We start from the raw sequence: 20,318 nt of genomic DNA on the forward strand, positions 1-20,318 counted from the left end.
AATCAAATTTGATTGGAACACGAAGATCTAGAAACACATTAGAATAGAATTATGCTTTCCCCCCCCCCCACCCTTTAAGGAGGGGACTTCAATTAGAGGCAAATTTTTGTCACACTGTAGTAAATTAACTATAGTGAAGGGGAGGGGAAAAGCCCAGTGATAAAACCAGTCTTGCAACAGAATAGGCGACATCTGTAGTAGAATAAGGCCGGGTTCACACTGAACTGGTACAATAAGCACTGCAACCACAACATACACACAAATTGGTTAAGAATCTGAATTTCTGGTTTTTAAATCAATCTGAATAGATACCACGGATCATATCGATATAGTATCAGTGCAATGTGAACTAAACTTCAGTTGTATAAGGGACATCTGTGAAGCCTACATTAAATAAAAGAAAAATGAGTGACATGCAAAAGGCTTAAGCCTTGAAGAGTGGCACTGGCAGGGTTGGTAAAAAAACCGGGTTTTTTGTTTGGTTAAGAATTAACATTAAAAAATAACATTTCTGAAAAATCATTCAAACTTCTAATAATTAAAATAAAATGTTTATTAATATAATTAACATTATTCCAATATTTAATTAATCAATAAATATTTCTTATATTTTAACAACCACCAACTTTTGCAATTTAATTATTTTTTGCTTAACTCAACGGACTACTTCGTGTATGAAAATTCGTGTTTGTTATTATTAATCATATAATATAAAGATGTTTTCTCCAGTTGCTTTCAGTATGCTTAATTAGAAAGCTATTTTGCAAAAAATATAAAAATTAGGTGAATATAATGTATTTAATGAAGCATAAATGATGCAGATTAATTAACAATGATTTACGATATACAGGGTGATTATAACTAAGGTTCTGATTTCAAAACACTGTAAAACAAAACAGAACAAAAAAAAAAATTGAAAATTGACATGAATATTCCTGAAGAAATATAATTTCATTAAGGGAGGGGGAAAAAAAAAAGACTTTAAAATGTAAAGTTAATGACATCCATTTGCTTGCAGAATGGAAACAATAGCCAGTCATAGCACAATGATAACTTAATTATATCATTACAAGATTTCATAATTTATGGAACATCACAAAAAGTGAAGTAACTGAACCTACAACTCACTCCAGAAATGTTAAATATGTTGTCTACCGTGTTCTGACTATGAGGCGAAAGCACAAAAATTCTTGTTTAACAGCAGATCAGAGTATGCCATGGTCATAATGTAGATGCACTTGCAATTCACCTTTATTAAACTAAACGCGCCCCCACGTTAATATTACTGAGGAACTTCTAACATATAGGGGATGCGCTGAAGCTTGCAATTCACCAAAGTTTGCAATCCGACCACTGTTCATAACATTTTGAGGGCCCCCCCCCCCACCCCACAGCCAGAAGTTTGCAAGGGTTAAGGTCAAACGAACCGATAGCCGGCCAGGTGTCTTGCAATCCTGTTATTGTCAAAATGGGTGTTCAGCAGCTGCTTTGCTGGTATTGCAATGTGCATCTTGATAGAAGTTGTTCTATACACGCACTGATGCTGTGGAAGTGCCGAAATGATGTGGCTGCACACAATAGATTATACTGCTGGCCAAGCACAGCATCATCTACTTACACTTTTTTTCTTTCGCCAAAGAAAATTCTATTGCTTCAGGAGTATCCATGCAAATTTCCAAGTCATTCTGACCATTACTTATTGTAGTTTTGAATCAAAACTTTAATTATAATCACCGGGTATATAGCTGATTATTTTTCATAAAGCTGTTACTACTACTATACAGTAGAACCCTGATTAACTGGGCCTAACAGTGAAAGTATAAAAAAAAAACAACTATTGAATATTAAAACAGATATACATAGGAGATGTGCTTCTTATAGGAAAGAAAATGAAAATGTATGTGAGGTAATGTAACTACTAGTACACTAGTCTTTGTCCTTTAGGGACAGCTGGTGTCTGTATCGGATTATAGGACCACCTGCCCCCTAGCATGATGGTATCAGTACTGTTCTGCTACTTTGTGAAGCGGAAAAGAAACCCTGTGAGATAATACACCACTACATTTAGATGTATGACACAATCCTTATTCATGAATTTGGTAAAGATATATAGAGCATCAGAATGTAGCCAAAGGTTAGAAAATGTAAGAATGAGAAATTTTGGCTTCTGTATATAACTTTAAATAACTAAGATACTTCATATGAAAAAAATATATATATTCAGGCCATTTTCATGAGACTTTTGAAAAAAAAAAACCACTTACACCATCTTATGCCATTTAATTAAAGATATACCATCAAAATATACCCCAAGAATATAGAATGTGATAAAAATGAAAAATTTTGGGTAATAATGAACCAATATGATATTTTTCAAGGAAAAAAATTATATTTAGGCCACTTTTGGCTTTTTACCAAAATGGTTTTTTAAAAAAAAAAACCACTTGGTTTAAACTAAACCCGGGCACTGGTAAGCAAAAAGTCTATTATCACTGGTGCAGGTGACACGTAATTGAAATTATGTGAACAAATGTTCCCCACCCATTGCAGAAAGGCAAGAGCGGTAACAATTGCCCCTCCTGGCTTTGACATCCCCTGAATGTTACGAATATGTATATTTATAAAATAAACCACAAAAAAAAACCAAAAAAACATCAACCCAAAACATTATTTACTCAAATCAAATCAGCACTCCTCTCCAAGATCTACACTACAAGTGCACATCAGAACCAATGACAATATCAAAAAACTTTCACAGAAATAAGGTGAGCATTAGAATTAAGTAGATTATAGTACTATGCTCACCTTGATCTTGAACGAGAATATGATTTAGAAAGAGATCTGCTGGCAGATTTCCTCTTGGAATGATCCCGCTCTTTATCATGGCTGCGTTCACGGCTCTTACTCCTACGTCGAATGTCAAGACTGTCATTCTTCCTACGATCCTTGCTCCTGGAACGACTTCTGCTGTAGCTGTCCCTACAAAATGCAAATGATCAAAATGATGCTTTCTGGAGATGGTAAATATACATATGAAACAACTGAATCATAAGAGGAAACTCACTAAGTGCATAGAATACACTGAGGGCATGAAAACAAGTGAAATCACTATTAATCTATGCTTACTGACAAAATGTAAGCATTTTGAAAAAAAAAAAGAATAGACACATCTATAGGTTATACATAACTTTTCAGCACATGTGATACACATCCAGCGCTTGTGAAATAAAATTAAAAATTCAAACAAACATCAAGCCGAATGAGTAATGTTTTATTTACCTCCTGGAATAACCAGAGTGTGATAAGCACACAATCTGGGAACAAAGGGAGGAAGACTTAATTTCATAATTCACACTTCTATTGGGGGGGGGGGGGGGGGGAAGAATTAGAAATAAAAGAACATTTGTTATTTTGTCAAAAAGTTTAGTTATTCAAATGACAGTTTCAAAAGCGAAAAAGTCTCAACAACAAATAAATTCCATCTCAACATTTCACACATCCTTTCCTCATAAATCTGATGATTGTTGATTCAAGTGATTTCAGTGATTTCTTCAGCATTCAAATGACCCCCCCCCCCCCATAAGTTGACGAGCCAAAATCCACCCCATTGATAACGAGTTAAAAACGTAAGGTCACACACTTGTCATTGTAACTCTTAAAACTTACTTGCGACGGTATGATCGCGACGGAGATCTGGATCGCGAACGATACCTTCTGCCTCCGCCTCCACCATAATAACGATCTCTGTCCATCTCAGAACTATCCCTTGAATAGCGTCCCTGAAAAATAATCACATTCATCTATGAACAAAATTTTTCAAAAAAATTGTTTGCATAGTTGCATTGCTTGTGGCACACGTGCAATGTGATTAGCATTGAAAAGTCTCCACTGGAAAGTTAACCACTAGAAAAAGGTAGATAAAGAAATTGCTCTAAGTAATTAATAAGGAATGAAATCTCATGTAGAAAAAGTAGTGACTACTCAAACAAAAAACTACAAATATACCCTGGGTGGTGGTCCTCTTCCATAGGATGGCGTGCTCTGAAATAATCAAAACCAAACAAGAATAAATATCATCAATAAACAATAGCACATAGAATCAGGTTAAAAAAATTAAAACTAATAAATTTAATGAGATTCAGCAATGTCCTTTGTACATCATATAACGTTTCACACAATACAGTTGCTATTTTACTCATATAAATTAACATATGGTCATCACTCACCCTGCTAGAACGGGAATAGTCCCTAGATCCTCCCTGAAAATTAAATGTAAAAATATAGTCTTTCGCAATAGTTTAAATACATTTTTAGTATTTTTGCTAATCAGGTATCTTAATATCATGTATATAACACAGGTCTAGAGATGTGACGTGAGAATATTCTCTGGAGATCGAGAATATTCTTCTGGATGTAAAAATTGGAGAATATATAAATTATATATTTATTTAAAATAAAAATTACTTTAAAGAAAAATAAAGAATATTCATTTTTCTTCTAATTTTTTTAATAATTTTGTTTATATTATGAAACAAATTAGTTTGCATTGCCTGAACCATTTATAACAAAACAATTTTTGGTCTAATAACCCCGCAATGACAACTTTCAGTTCGAGAATAATAAGTAATTATTATTACCTCTCCTGGTCATGTGATGAGAGGATTTAAAAGTTTGGTCATGAAGATTTTAGAAACCTTTAGATTAAACCTCTTAAAAAGTTAATTTAAAATTTGATAAATTTTCAGAAATTAGTTCAAAGCAAATAGTAAAACTACAGAGTTGATTGACAAATGAAGCTCTTCTTATACAATCACCTTCATTCTAAGAAGATACAGAACCACCGTTTTCTTCAATGTACATACACTTAAATTCCGTATCACTCACATATCTTTGGAAGTTGTGCAATTCAGCCATGTTGGTTTCATTTTCTTGCTTTTAAACTTTAATATTGTGGACTACAAACTTCAATATTCCCTGCCTTCTTGATGGGAAGAGAGATGGGAGACAGAGAATATTTTCTCAAAGGACTATTATAAATTACTACAGAATATTATCATAAAATAATAAGAATTATTCTCAAGTAATTTTAATCGACATTTATTATAATGCATGTTATTACAAATGTTCTTGAGAATACTCTCTGAAAGACCTTACTACTATATAAATAACTGAAGAATATATTTTCATCGAGGAGAATATTCTCTGGAAGGACTATTTTATTAATAACTTGAGAATAATTATTATTTTCGATAAGAATATTGTCCAGTAATTTATAAAAGTCCTTCCGGACAATACTCAAAGATATTATATATAACTCTGGGTTTAAGCTATGATCGCATTTTTCATAAAATGTGAAAGTAGTACCACTTTCACAAAAATGCATACAGGAGGTACAAAACGAGAAGACATCCAACGGTAAATCATTAGCATTGTAGCATTTTGCTAAAGCCCCCCCCCCCCCATTTCACTTTTTTGCTAAAGGAATTTTTTATCTACAGCTTAAACCCTGATATAACTATATTATAAATTAACAGAAGAATATACACAACAAGAATAATAAGAATATTCTGAAACTATTTATAATAGTAGTCCTTTTAGAGAATATTCGACTCGATGAAAATAATTATTCTCGATAATTTTACATCTCCACACAGGTCTACAAAAAATACTTTTTGAAAGTTTTTTTTGGTTTTGATAACTGATTTTTACATTATTTTTAGTAATGATTTCAAAAATGCACAATTTATTTTTCCCCCATCACATAAGGTTTTTTAACAAAATGATTTCATATTTTGGAATTGCCATTTATTGACAAATGGTTTTTTTTCATTTTTTTTCCTTGAAAATATGATCAGCCTAGTAATGATAAATGGCAAAATAAATTTTGAACCGACAATAGTAATAAAAAAATTTGGAAGCCCTGTAAAAGATGCTAAATTTGGCATCGCAGATGTTGATAATGTAGATCCCAAATGTTGCCAGCTCTGTATGATACATGTAATCACAAAATTGAGGGCAAGTGATATTTTCCCTGGCTCTGCAACATTCATCCAGTTATTATATTCTATCTTACTATTAGTAACATACAAGGAAAACATTTAAGATTTACATGTTGCTTTATAAATTTCAATACATCATTTTAACAAATTCCTGGGAAGTATTTTTGTGCATTTATTTTGAACCTGAATAACCTCTGCTGTCATTGCATTTAATTAAAAATACAACATTTCTATTTAGAAAACTAATTAGCTTTCTACTATTTTGATTTCAAATTTCCAGCTTTATTTTTTAATAAAAAAAAAATTCAATCAAAAATATATTTTAATAGCTTCAAACTTCTAAAAAAGGGAAAAACTATTTTACTGTTATCTTCACTTTTTACTATTATCTTCATAAAGAAAGAGGCACTGCGGGTAGCACATGGAGAAACTGGTCAGATGACTGGTTAAACAAAGTTTAAATCAACAAAATCAGAATTCAACAAATTTTGAAGAGCTACTGGTAGCAAGAAATATCATGCATCCTTGATAATGATTCTGAACTCTCCAAGAGGATCACATTGCTTCACATTCTTGTGAATCCCGTGGGTAAGGATGCCCTAAATATTTTCCATCTGGCGTAGATCCAAGATGAATGATGGCCAAATAAGACAATTTTTAATGCATATTCAAATATGAATACAAGCATTGCTATGTTAAAATTCCCACTCAGATCATACGAGAAGCATAACAAATGGCAGCAAATGTTTAAAATGTTGAAATGCTTTCTGATTCTCCTTCGAGTCTTGTCTTTTCCAAATATTGACGGAGATCTGACTCTCCCCCAGGGTTGGTAAAAAAACCGGTTTTTTTGAAAAAAACCAAAAAACCGGGTTTTTTTGGTTTAAACCAGGTTTTTTTGGTTTAAACCGGTTTTTTTGTTTTAAATAGAATTAACATTAAAAACAATGAAATTTCTGAAAAAACATTCAAACTTCCAATAATTAACTAAAATAAAATGTTTATTAATGTAATTAACACTATTCCCATGTTAATTAATCAATAAATATTTATTACATTTTAACAAATACCAACTTTTGCAATTTAATCATTTTTTGCTTAACTCAATGGATTACTGTGTGTTTGAAAATTCTTTTAATGTTATTATTAATCATATAATATATAAAGGTTTTTCTCCAGTTACTTTCAGTATACTTAATTAAGAAGCTATTTTGCAAAAAAGTAATAAAAATTAGGTGAATATAATGTATTTAATGAAGCATAAATAATGCAGATTAATTAGCAATGATTTACGATATACAGGGTGATTATAACTAAGGTTCTGATTTCAAAACACTGTCAAAAAAGAATGATTGTCAGAATGACTTGAAAATTGACATGAATATTCCTGAAAAAATTCAATTTTATTTGATAAAGGGGAAAAAATACTTAAAATGTAAAATTAATGACATCATCCAACATTTGGGAAATTTTCCCCCAGAATGGAAACGATAGACAGTCATGGCAGAATGATACCTTAATTATAACATTTCACGATTTCATAATTCATGGAAACATCACAAAAAGTGAAGTAATTGAACAAATAACTACAACTTACTTAAGAAATGTTAAATATGTTGTCCACCGCGTGTTCTGGCTATGAGGTTGAAAGCACAAAAATTCTTGTTCAACAACAGAATCGGAGTATGCCATGGTCATAATGTGGATGTGCTTGCAATTCAGCTTTATTAAACCACTTAATCTGACCACTGTTTATAACATTTTGAGGTACCCCCACAGCCAGAAGTTGCAAGGGTTAAGGTGCATCCTGTCAAAATGGGTCTTCAGCTGCTGCTTTGCTGGTATTGCAATGTGCATCTTGATAGAAGTTCTATCCACACACTGATGCTGTGGAAGTGCCGAAATGATGTGGTTGCACAAAATAGATTATACTGCTGGCCAAGTACAGCATCGTCTACTTGCACATTTTTCTTTTCCGAAAGAAACTTCCATTGCTTCAGGAGTATCCATGCAAATTTTCAAGTCATTCTGATCAGTACTTATTGTATAGTTTTGGAATCAAAACTTAAATTATAATCACCCTGTGTATAGCTGATTATTTTTCAGAAATTTGTTACTACTATACAGTAGAACCTTGATTAACTGGGCTTAACAGTGTGTGTGTGAAAGTATAAAAAAAACAACTATAGAATATTAAGAATGGGAGATATACAGTAGGAGATGTGCTACTTCTTATAGGAAAGAAAATGAAAATGTATGTGAGGTAATGTAACCAGGGTTGGGTTTTTGACATGACAAGCGTCAAAAACTGGTTTAAACTGTCAAAAACTGTCAAAAACCATCAAAAACCTAAATGAATGCCTTTTGATAATGTTTTGAACATAATAGGTACACAATATGATGAAAAACTTACTTTTTGGCATATTACAATGTTTTATTTTTAAACATTAATTTATTGCAATAATTAAAACAAAATATTAATTATAATTTGCAATTTTGAATTCTTCAACATAAGAGTCTAGAACATATAAAATATAATTTTATGGTTTATTTATCTAAGCTACTCATTACCTGTGTTCAATTTGTTAAGTGGATTAGAGCTGCTTATTCAAAATATGTATGATAGGGCATCAGGGTTAGGTTTTTGACCCCAGAAACTAACTCGGTATTAAAACTATCAAAATCTTACTGTCAATGATGTCAAATAGTTTTTGTTAACTTGTTAGATATGTTAAATAACAAAATACTTACTTTTATTTAGATTAAAGGGTTTTATATTCAGAATTATAAATACTGAGGAAAAATATATATTTTGATATTTTAAATTTTCTGATCTGCCAAAAATTTTATTCCATATAAAAATTCTAACGCAGCATCTGTTAATGCACTAACTAAACTCATTTATTTTCTCCTAAAAATTTCTTAGATCAAGGTGTATAAATTCACACAGCTTTAAAGAGTATTTTCAACCAAAGCAGAGCTGACAAGACTTGATACCCAAAGCATTTGTTTTGCATGTTTGAATACAGCTTCAATTGGAAAACCATTGCATTATAAATACTAGTAAATGTACCATATCATAGTGCAAAAGTAAGAATAAACCAAGTTTGACATATACAAGCTAGCATTGCCAAATTAAATGGCATTTTAGTCCTACAATTTAGTATTTTGATCGCTAGATATATTTCAATGTTATGTGCAGTAAGAGTAATTTAATAATAACAGAAATCAACATTACATACATGATGTAATAAACTTTTATAAACACTTATCTGTTGTAAAAAGAGTACAGCAGATAGTTTATATCAATGCATATATATAAGCAGTTGAAGAAATTTTAGAAGGTCAAGAATCATCTTGAATCAAAGAATGTCAAATCGTTCCACAGTTTTCCCTTCAATGTTCATGTTATGCTTTATTCAAATTTTATAAGAAAAAAAAAAACATATATTGTCCAAAATAATTCTGTCGGGAGTAGAAAATTATTTTAGAATCTTATTAAATATTTATTCTTTGTATAACATAGTCACTTTAAACATTACATGCAATTAACGTGTGCATTTTCATTGGGAATTTTTATATCGAAAAGCAATATTTGAGGTTTCTGACAGTTTTTGACAAAGGTTTTTGACGGAGGGTTTTTGACGTGACAGTTTAAACCGTCAAAAACTGCCATGTGTCAAAAACCTGCCAACCCTGAATGTAACAACTAGTACACTAGTCTTTGTCCTTTAAGGACAGCTGGTGTCTTTATTGGATTATAGGACCACCTGCCCCTAGCATGATGGTGTCACTACTGTAGCTGCTTCTTTGTGAATGGAAAAAGAAACCCTGTGAGATAATACACCACTACATTTAGATGTGTGATGCAATCCTTATTCATGAATTTGCTAAAGATAGAGCATCAGAATGTAGCCAAAGGTTAGAAAATGTTGTAAGAATGAGAAATTTTGGCTTTTATATATAACTTTAAATGACTAAGATACTTCATATGAAAAATATATATATATTCTGGCCACTTTTATGAGACTTTTTGAAAAAAACCACTTATAAAATCTTATGTCCTTTAAAGATATACCATGAGAATGTACCCCAAGGATATAAAATGTGGTAAAAATGAAACATTTTGGCTAATAATGAACCAGTATGATATTTTCAAGGAAAAAAATGATATTTAGGTAACTTTTATTTGATTTTTTGAAAAAAACCGAAGTGGTTTTTTTAAAAAAACCACTTGGTTAAAACCAAGGTTTAAACCATGGTTTAAACCAACGTGGTTTAAACCAAACAACCCTGCTCTCCCCCAAAATTATCAGTGGCTTTCCACCAATGTGGTTGAAGAGAGTTGCTTTTTTCTGATGGTCAGGCCAGTAAGTGTTTCCCACCTAACTGGACTATCCGAATTAAATTTTTCTTATCATTGAATATACTTTCATGCCCTACTTCAATCTCATTTATGACCCGTTTTCGACATGGTTTATGTGCCATTATTTTTTCAATTTAATATAACAGTGTACATATATATATTATATGTACTGCACCTTGTGATAAAATATACTCACTCTTGATCCTCGGTATGAGGGCCCACGAGCCCATTCAACTACAATGCTATGTCCTCGAATATCCCTTCCATGTTCACATTTGATGGCATCCTATCAATACAAGAAAGGAAAAGTGAGGAAAAATATTAAGAAACAAAAAAAACTGTTGAAGCTGTATTCTAAGTGATAAAAGAAGTATAAACATACATTTAAAAAATGTCAATAGAATATAAGCACCACCTATGAATTTAACATAAAAAAGTTACTTGATTTGATTATCAATAAGTCTGATACATCCATAACCTGATTCCTCAACTGCATGTAATATTTCTTTGAAATTTTCTTAACTTGAGCTAACAAATTGGATAACTAATCTTTTACTAATCTCGCAACATATGAAACTGGGTTATGAAAATGCACAGGACCAAAACTTTGATGCGTCTTTTCATGAACAGACATCTCTGATTCCCAGATGGAGTGAGATACATTTTGAGGAACAATGAAAAGTAGACTAATGGTAATTCTTTCCATCAGTTAGTAACAAAATTGTTGATCCGAAACAGAAGTGTTCAAAAAAGTGGTACCGATACTAGCCAAAAAATCTTCATAATTAGAAAAATTTTACTTAAAGATTAGTTAGCCAAAGAAGAACAAAACTATATCAAGAAATTATAAGAGTTAACTAATGCTGTGTAGATTAGAGTCTCTTTCATATTATAATTTATGTGGGATTCCGTATAGACATATACGATGGAAGCTGGAATATACCACCATTAAAAACTTAGAGAACTATCGAGGCTTTTTTAAAAGTCTACTAAAACACTTTCATAGAAACTTAAATATAAAACAAAATTCTATCACAACTGAAAGAACAATAATCCAATTTTGAGAAAGAATTTATCATCAACTTCTTTTCTTGACTCGTTGAAACTTCAATGCCATTTAAAAAAAAAAAACATCCTTTGAAACAAAATGTTATAACCACATATCTGCTGTAACATGACCTAGAAGATAGATAAATCAATGCAGGTCCAGACTTAGTTCATGAACTCTACCAATGCCTCACTGTGTGTGTGAATATCAACGTTCATTAGAAATCGTATCTCGTAGCCTTAAGATGTGATTTTAATGAAAACTGCATAACATATCTCGGTTAAAACAGCCGTTTCATGCAATGATCAAAATATTTTGTTTTTATAACACATTTCGAAACATGAAAACAATTTGAAAAAAAAAAATTATTCCCTCGCATCGCATTTAAATTATGAGGAAAAACAATTTAAATACCTATGTTGCTTGTAGTAGGCCTTGTCAGCAGGCATGGCACAAAATGGATTTATCTTATACATTCATACATAGCAAGAGACAGAATACTGTAGAGCTGTGGAACAGTAAGGCTTAGGAAATGGCGATGAGGCAAGAGAAGTCGACACTGCCTGGCCGGAACTGGCTAACTGCTTAGGACAGGAACGCACTCTGGATATTTTGATATTTTTTGTGTGCGTGCGCTTAACAGATCCAGAAACATTGGATGCCGTAATGGAATGGATATTGGCATGGATTTTCGCAACCACAGCGTGTAGGAGGCATTTGAATATTGGCTTATGGATTCGATCTGTCTGTCGTGTTCTTATTGGACAGATGGTTGTGGAAAGGAGGAGCAGGCGTGTTTTCTGAGCTGTGCTCCCAGCCACTGGGCATTCGCTTGGCGTTGGAATATTCTCAGAACAGTGGAAAATGAATCATTAAAAACATCAGCAACATATTTCTAAAAGAAACATCATAAATTTTTTTTAAAGAAAATATATTCAAAAACAAAGTCAGTTTTTCTTCTACATGTAACCTGGAAATCAAATCAGTTACTTTGCGGAGCACAGAAAAAATACAAAAAATAATAAAAATATGTGCATAATACTTTTAAATCAAAGTAAATCGGTATAACTTGGACTTTCTCACACCAAATTCTATGGGTATTTATTTGTTTGTTCTCTTCGCAACTGAGCCAAAACTGCCAATTTTTTTTTGATTGATTTGTGTTTACTGTATGCCAAAAAGATCCTTTGAAAAAAATCTTTTTAATTCATTAATTTGAGTTTATATCATAGGTGCCAATTCCCAGACTTGGAAAATACATACTTTGTCATATGAAAAATATTTCGCTGACAAAAAAGTCATGCAAATAGAAGGCGGAAAAAATTGAGATTTTCCGAAGGACAGAGTAGTAATGACATATTTGTTATGCTAAACTTTTTCCCCGTAGAATTTAATTCAGTGGTGATTTGCAGCAGTGCTTTATTTCATGCTATTGTCAATTTTAGTAATAATTGACTACTCTGCTAATTTTTGGCACAGTATTTGACAACAACCAAAGACTTCTTTTTTTAAATCCAGATTTCCCATACTTTTGTCGAGGAAACGTTATCAGCCTAAGATTTCAAGAACTGAGGAATTTTTCTCTGGAGACACTTCATTCAATCTAAGCGAAAAATTTGAGGATTTTCATGAGTTTTTTTTTAAAAACAGAGTCCCCAACAAAATCTGCTTGACAGTTTCCCTGACCCGAAACTCTGGAAGGAAAAATATAATTTAAAATCCCAACCTTCCAAAAGTTTTGTTTTTCGAGTTTCTGTGGTTTTTCTCTACAAAGAACTTTTCGCTGACTATTATTAAATATTTCCATGTGTTTCCCTGACATTTTCCAAATATTTTTCATTCTATGATTTTCCAGGTCAATGGGAAAACCATGTATAATGATATGAAAAATTGTAAGAATTTGGTTTCTGATTGGAAGATTTATATAAGGCTAAAAAATTGGAAGGCTTCCAGAAGCATTAGCACCTATGCAATATCTACTTTTAAAAAATACTTTTCCGGTTCTTAGTAACTGCTAGTCATCCTGTGTTGAGATGGACACCAACACACAAATCCTTAAAATTTTTCCTTATGTTGATGACAATGTCCATATATGTTCTATACAAATATTTTGGTTGCCACGGAGAGGCAAGCCCTGACATACAGTGAATGTCACATATCTTAAGGCAGGGTTTCTCAAACTGTGCAACGTCGTGCCGCGACAAAGGTTTCCGAAGAGATCTTTTATCGGTGAAATCGCTATGGGAAACTGGATAAGCATTGATTAGGGATTTTTGAGAACCCCTACCCTAAGCACCTAGAATCTTGCTGCCAACATAACTCTACGTGCCCATGAAATGCCCTGATGGTAAAAACTGGAGACCTTAAATGCAATGTTTATGGATATTGTTACAAGTCTGCCGAATTTGCTAAAGATTTTCCAAGAAGGTGGTTGTTTCAGAAAGCAAGGTGATAATCTGTTATCACAAGATCTATGGAGTACTGAAGATAGCATCTCTTTTAGACCTTGTATCAACAGATTTCTTCCACCTATTTGATATCCTGGACAACCACCTCTACAGAAGTCCTTTGTAAATGAGACACTGGCAACATGCATCCAGAATCCATTATTCTACCGCTAATGCTTCGTGAAGCTGGATGCACACTGGCAAAAAAAGTATTGGACACTCGCTACTTTGAGGACAATATATTTAAAAAGAATATTTTTTATCACCAAGCATTTGAAAAAATTTCCCAAGACTTGTCTATCACTTCTTTTTTCAGTACCTTCCAATGCCATTTGTAATCAATGTTTTCATCAAGGATATGGAAATATCAAGACCATTAAAGACAAATATAAATATCAACTCAAAATTAGAAGAGCTTGGGATGTTTCAGTAGATAGTTTTTTCTTAAAAAGTGAAAAACAAATCTATATTAAAAAATAATTCGTCCCCCACCCTTCAATGTTTTCCGTCACATGAAAAGGGTTGTTTATGAACACAAGCAAAACCAGACGAGTATGAAATTTAGAATGTTGAGGGATCAATCAACTTTTTATTGGAGTGGTTGAAAGACTATTTGGAATGTTCTGCCCACGCTTCTCTTCACTACAGTGATTAGCATTACTAAGTCTCAAAAAGTTGAAAAATAAATTGATGATTTCAAATTGTCATTGCTTGTATTCCAAATTTTGCTTGCTCAATGACCCCTACAACCACCAAATAATTAACTTCAACACTGCATGAATCACAAGCAATATTGGTTTGCTTCAACATTGATTTTGCCCCCACGGTCAAAATTTCATTGACTCAAAGGTAATTTTTTCATACCCACTGAGCAAAAAATGTATGGTAAATATAGGAGAGAACTATATTCAAAGTTGATTTTTTTTTTCCTACTTTGTTTCATATTTATCATTCCAATGTAGTTTCAACATATTTCAAGCTCACAGCAACGAAAATGATAAATGCTTCGAGTAATCTAAAACAGCATAAAATCACTTTCAAACAGATACATTGTCATGTTTACATAAACTATAAAGAGGAGGAAAAATCCATGTATGTAGGTGCTATCTCACCTCTGCATCTCGCCTATCCTCATAATCAACAAAAGCATACGCCATACCAGTCCCTAAATAACGAGACAACTTCTAAATAAGAAATAATCAAATGAAGAGATAAACAAATGATCAAATTGAAAACAGATGCACGCCAAAATAAAATATAACAGTACAAATCTAATTATAACTAAGGAAATCACATTGACTGAATTGAATATTAATTTTTATCCATGCAAGCAGGGGTCTGCCCAGACGTTTTCCTGTAGGATCCTGTTTTTGAGAAAATTTCCCCAACTTTTTGTGAAAAGGTGATTAATTTTGTTAAAAATACGTAATTTCGTGGGAAGCAAAATAATCTAGTTAGTTTATCCCAAAGGGAATATGCCAAATTTATGGTTTCATTAATATGCATTTTGTGAAGGGTCTTTTTCAAATCTGGAATTTTGTGGAGGTCCGGAAAATAGACCCAAAGTTTGGCTGGAAAAATTTAGATCCCTGGTAAGGACATGCTGTGTTGAACTCATAAGATAGAATTAACAATTTCGAATATATTAAAGCCAAATATCTAGAAGTATAGGTAGGTACTTTATATATTTAGCTATGTCAGCGGTTGGCAAATCAAAAAAATATTTAGGTGCCAGAATAATTTCTTAGGAGAAAAGCACAGATTTTGCTCAAGAAAAATTACCCTAAATAATGTTTTCTTTTACTTTTCCCATGATAAAAACCCCAAAGCACAATGTTTTGCATTGTTTTTCAACGAGCCCTCGGTTGACTGGAAATGTTTGTAAAAATCACCATGACCGTGTTTTCTACACTTTTCTTAAAATTCTTCCAGATTTCAACATATTCTGCTTTGAGGGTTAAAAGTAAAATATATACGCGATGAAATCAGAAAATGTTGTCACCCTTAGACCCCCCCCCCCCCAATTTAACATTTAGAAAAGTTTTTAGGCACCAATACAGATTTTTCTAATCGTCATTGCCACCTGGGATATTAAATTTTCTAGGGTCTTTTCACGAAATTTGAGGTGTTTGAAACAGTTGACGTCATCAATGTATTAAGGCTTGAAAAACTTTGCACCAATGTTATACCCCATGTATATCAATGATTGATCACTTCTCCCCTATTATAGAAAATTAGAATAACTTATCAAACATTTAAACAGGTTTTTCCGATCTACATACTTCCTCCTCTTCTTCCTCCACCAGGTGGAAACATGCCTAGAAGAAATCATTGAAGAAATTAAAATCACTAACTCATCCAATCAAAATATGACAATAATAAAAAATAGTACTATTTATTTTTAAAAAGTTACCATAATTACAATTTTTATCTTGGTGATAACACTATCATTAGGAATGTTATTCCCAGGGTTGTTGACAAGTGCCAGGACAAACATTCTATAAATGTGTATTTCACTCTTGGCGACCTTTCTTAATGCTTTATGACATTTTTCTCACCAAGAAATTACCTTACAATATAGCTGTTCCTTGAAATGTGGCTAGCGGTGCACCCTTTCTGTTATTTTTCCTGTTCTCTGGTTTTTATGCCTGTGATTAGCAGAAAGTTTTGGAATCGTCTTTTTTCACATACACAGAACCATTTTGCTCGTTATCATGAAGATGTTAGATTAGCTACTACTCGTGGTACATTTTAGACTCTGTATAATCACATCTGGATGATAAACTAAAATTCTCTTGCTACCAAGCATGACTCAATATAATATCTATCAGAGATGTCTGGGGATGAGAAATTTTAATGTAGGTTTATACAATTGGTGAGAAGAAATAAAAATTCAACAAACAAAGCATTTTAAACTACGGAAGTTTCACCTAAGAAAATCTAATAATGCTTTAAATTCTGCCACTTTTTTCAACATGAAGTGGATGTGCTTTACTTTCAACCAGCTTTGGTACACTCTTTCGATAATTCAAAGAAACCCCCCCCCCCCCACGTTTGATAAGCCCACATCCCTTGCTTTTGTTTGGGAGAATTTACCTCAGCCGATCAGGTACAGATCCAGAATGGTGTGTTAGTAGATGATTATATAAGCTCTTAGATCATCCTGCACTACACAAAACACAGATTGTCCCCTATTATTTGGCTCTAGGGATGGGAGATCGTTCCTATCAACCCCCCCCCCCCCCTTTCTCTAAATCTGTGCCTGAGCGAAGGCAAACATCTTCAGATCCAAATAAAGTAGAGGTAGACATCAGCTGCAAATGGAACGGAGGCAAGCACAAATCCAGATGGATGATCGCCCCTCCCAAAAACCTCAATGATGTGGGGTAAATTCATCAGTCCTATAATACAGGATTGGTAAAAAAACCGGGTTTTTTTTGGTTTAAACCGTTTTTTTTGTTTTAAATAGTATTAACATGAAAAACAATGAAATTTCTGAAAAATCATTCAAACTTCTAATAATTAACTAAAATAAAACGTTTATTAATGTAATTAACACTATTCCATGCTAATGAATCAATAAATATTTATTACATTTTAACAAAAACCCACTTTTGCAATTTAATTATTTTTTGCTTAACTCAATGGATTACTGTGTTTGAGAACTCTTTTAATGTTGTTATCAATCATATAATATATAAAAGTTTTTCTCCAGTTACTTTCAGTATGCTTACTTAGGAAGCTATTTTGCAAAAAGTAATAAAAATTAGGTGAACATAATGTATTTAATGAAGCATAAATGATGCAGATTAATTAACAATTATTTACGATATACAGGGTGATTATAACTAAGGTTCTGTAAAAAAAGAACGATTGTCAGAATGACTTGAAAATTGACATGAATATTCCTGAAAAAATTCAATTTTATTTGATAAAGGGGGAAAACTACTTAAAAATGTAAAATTAATGACATCATCCAACATGCAGGAAATTTGCTCGCAGAATGGAAACGATAGCCAGTCATGGCAGAATGATACCTTAATTATAGCATTTCACGATTTCATAATTCATGGAAACATCACAAAAAACGAAGTAATTGAACAAATAACTACAACTTACTTAAGAAATGTTAAATATGTTGTCCACCGCGTGTTCTGGCTATGAGGTTAAGCACACAAATTCTTGTTCAACAACAGAATCGGAGTATGCCATGGTCATAATGTGGATGTGCTTGCAATTCAGCTTTATTAAACCAAACGTGCCCCCCCCCCCCCCGTTAATATTCCTGAGGAACTTCTAACATATAGGGAATGTGCTGGAGATTGCAATTCACCAAAGTTTGCAATCTGACCACTGTTTATAACATTTTGAGGTACCCCCACAGCCAGAAGTTGCAAGGGTTAAGGTGCATCCTGTCAAAATGGGTCTTCAGCAGCTGCTTTGCTGGTATTGCAATGTGCATCGTGATAGCAGTTCTATCCACACACTGATGCTGTGGAAGTGCCGCAATGATGTGGTTGCACAAAATAGGTTATACTGCTGGCCTAGTACAGCATCATCTATTGCACATTTTGCACTTTTTTCTTTTGCGACAGAAACTTCCATTGCTTCAGGAGTATCCATGCAAATTTTCAAGTCATTCTGATCAGTGCCTATATAGTTTTGGAATCAAAACTTAAATTATAATATTGTATATAGCTGATTTTTCACAAATCTGTTACTACTATACAGTAGAATCTTGATTAACTGGGCTTAACAGTGTGTGTATGAAAGTATAAAAACAACTATTGAATATTAAGACTGGGAGATATACAGTAGGAGATGTGCTACTTCTTATGGGAAAGAAAATGAACATGTATGTGTAGGTAATGTAACTACTGGTACGCTAGTCTTTGTCCTTTAAGGACAGCTGGTGTGTTTATTGGATTATAGGACCACCTGCCCCTAGCATGATGGTATCACTACTGTTGCTGCTTTTTTGTGAAGGGAAAAAGAAACCCCGTGAGATAATACACCACTCCATTTAGATGTATGACACAATCCTTATTCATGAATTTTCTAAAGATAGAGCATCAGAATGTAGCCAAAGGTTAGAAAATGTGGTAAGGACGAGAAATTTGGCTTCTGTATATAACTTTAAATAACTAAGATACTTCATATGAAAAATATATATATATTCTGGCCACTTTTATGAGACTTTTTGAAAAAAACCACTTACACCATCTTATGCCATTTAAAGATATACCATCAAAATATACCCCAAGAATATAGAATGTGATAAAAATGAAAAATTTTGGCTAATAATGAACCAATATGATATTTTTCAAGGAAAAAAAAATGATGATTAGGCACCTTTTATTTGATTTTTTGAAAAAAACCACTTGGTTAAAACCAAACCACCCTGCTATAATATACAGGATGATCCAATACATCTACACAATAAGTCACTTTTCTGGTACATCACACTCCATCTGACTGCCTTTACTCCATTCAGAACAAGTACAGTATAATCCAGACTGCCAAATCAGTATAATCCAGATCGGCAACGATGCTATGAGTTGCCAACGCCGGCGCTCTGAATTATGCTGGGTTGTCGTTGTTCCAGAATGTTCCTCGGATGCCATGTATAAAGCTTCATTCTAGAAACTTCCAGTACCCATCCATTATAGATGGCACTTAAAGCACGGGCGATTCAACGGATAACTATTTTTTCCCGTTGTCCAGTAGCATCATTTCGTTTCCAACGCATCGTTGTCTCAGATTATTCCTTCCTGATTACCAGGTTGTATTTTTCTGATACATTTCTTTTTTTGTAATAACATTTTTGTGACTTCTCACCTATTTCGCCATGCCTTCAGTCCTCAGCGTGATCAAAAAGTACATTCCATTCACCGCTAAAGATACCTACCTCCACTCCATCCAGTTCTGAAAATGCCCGACCCACCACTTCATTCACAGTTGAAGATGGCTGCCTTGGTTCAGCTTCAAATCCAGAGGGGTTGGAATGAGTCCCCCTACCTTCGAAAGAGCAGATTAATATGCGATATTTATCTGTCCTTAAAACACAGGACAATTTAAAAATTCACTTCGCCCAGATCAGACACATCGTCCTGGATCAGCACCCGAGCGAAGGCAGGCGGATTCAGGGCAAACGTGTTCGAAAAGTGACATTGTGCAGGCACATTGGATAAGCAGGTATCTAACGAAACAGAAAAATTTCTTCTGCGGATCCAAGGTTGCAGCTAATTACCACTTGCAGTTCTGCTGCAACTAAGAATTTGAGGAGGCAACGTAATTTTTCCTCCCCGCTCCAATGCTAAATTTCAATAATTTTAAGACAGTGTATATAACACCTGTTTCCCCCAACCCCCCCCCCCCAATTTCTCGCCCAGGGCAATTGCCCCGTCCTTTTCCAACCCTGGGCAGCTTTGGTTATATTTTTAACCGAAGCTTATATT

The 20,318-nt window shown here is 33.2% G+C and overlaps 1 protein-coding gene across 1 annotated transcript in view; it reads right to left on the reverse strand.

Annotated features, from left to right (window-relative positions):
* The window catches only part of LOC149084631 (uncharacterized), a 30,648-nt gene that overhangs the window by 9,984 nt on the left and 346 nt on the right, over window positions 1–20,318 (reverse strand). The window contains exons 2-8 of the mRNA XM_089235022.1: window positions 16,143–16,178; window positions 14,973–15,025; window positions 10,562–10,651; window positions 4,227–4,259; window positions 4,006–4,041; window positions 3,667–3,779; window positions 2,806–2,979 (exon numbers count right to left, since the gene is read on the reverse strand). Of these exons, the coding sequence (XP_089091148.1) occupies window positions 2,806–2,979; window positions 3,667–3,779; window positions 4,006–4,041; window positions 4,227–4,259; window positions 10,562–10,651; window positions 14,973–15,025; window positions 16,143–16,178 (535 nt within the window). The remainder of the gene's footprint in view (window positions 1–2,805; window positions 2,980–3,666; window positions 3,780–4,005; window positions 4,042–4,226; window positions 4,260–10,561; window positions 10,652–14,972; window positions 15,026–16,142; window positions 16,179–20,318) is intronic.

The sequence above is a fragment of the Pholcus phalangioides genome, unplaced genomic scaffold, assembly GCF_987345545.1.
Source record: "Pholcus phalangioides strain wild (caught in Gottingen) unplaced genomic scaffold, Ppha-v1.0 ptg000008l_1, whole genome shotgun sequence".
Taxonomy (NCBI): Eukaryota; Metazoa; Arthropoda; class Arachnida; order Araneae; family Pholcidae; genus Pholcus; species Pholcus phalangioides.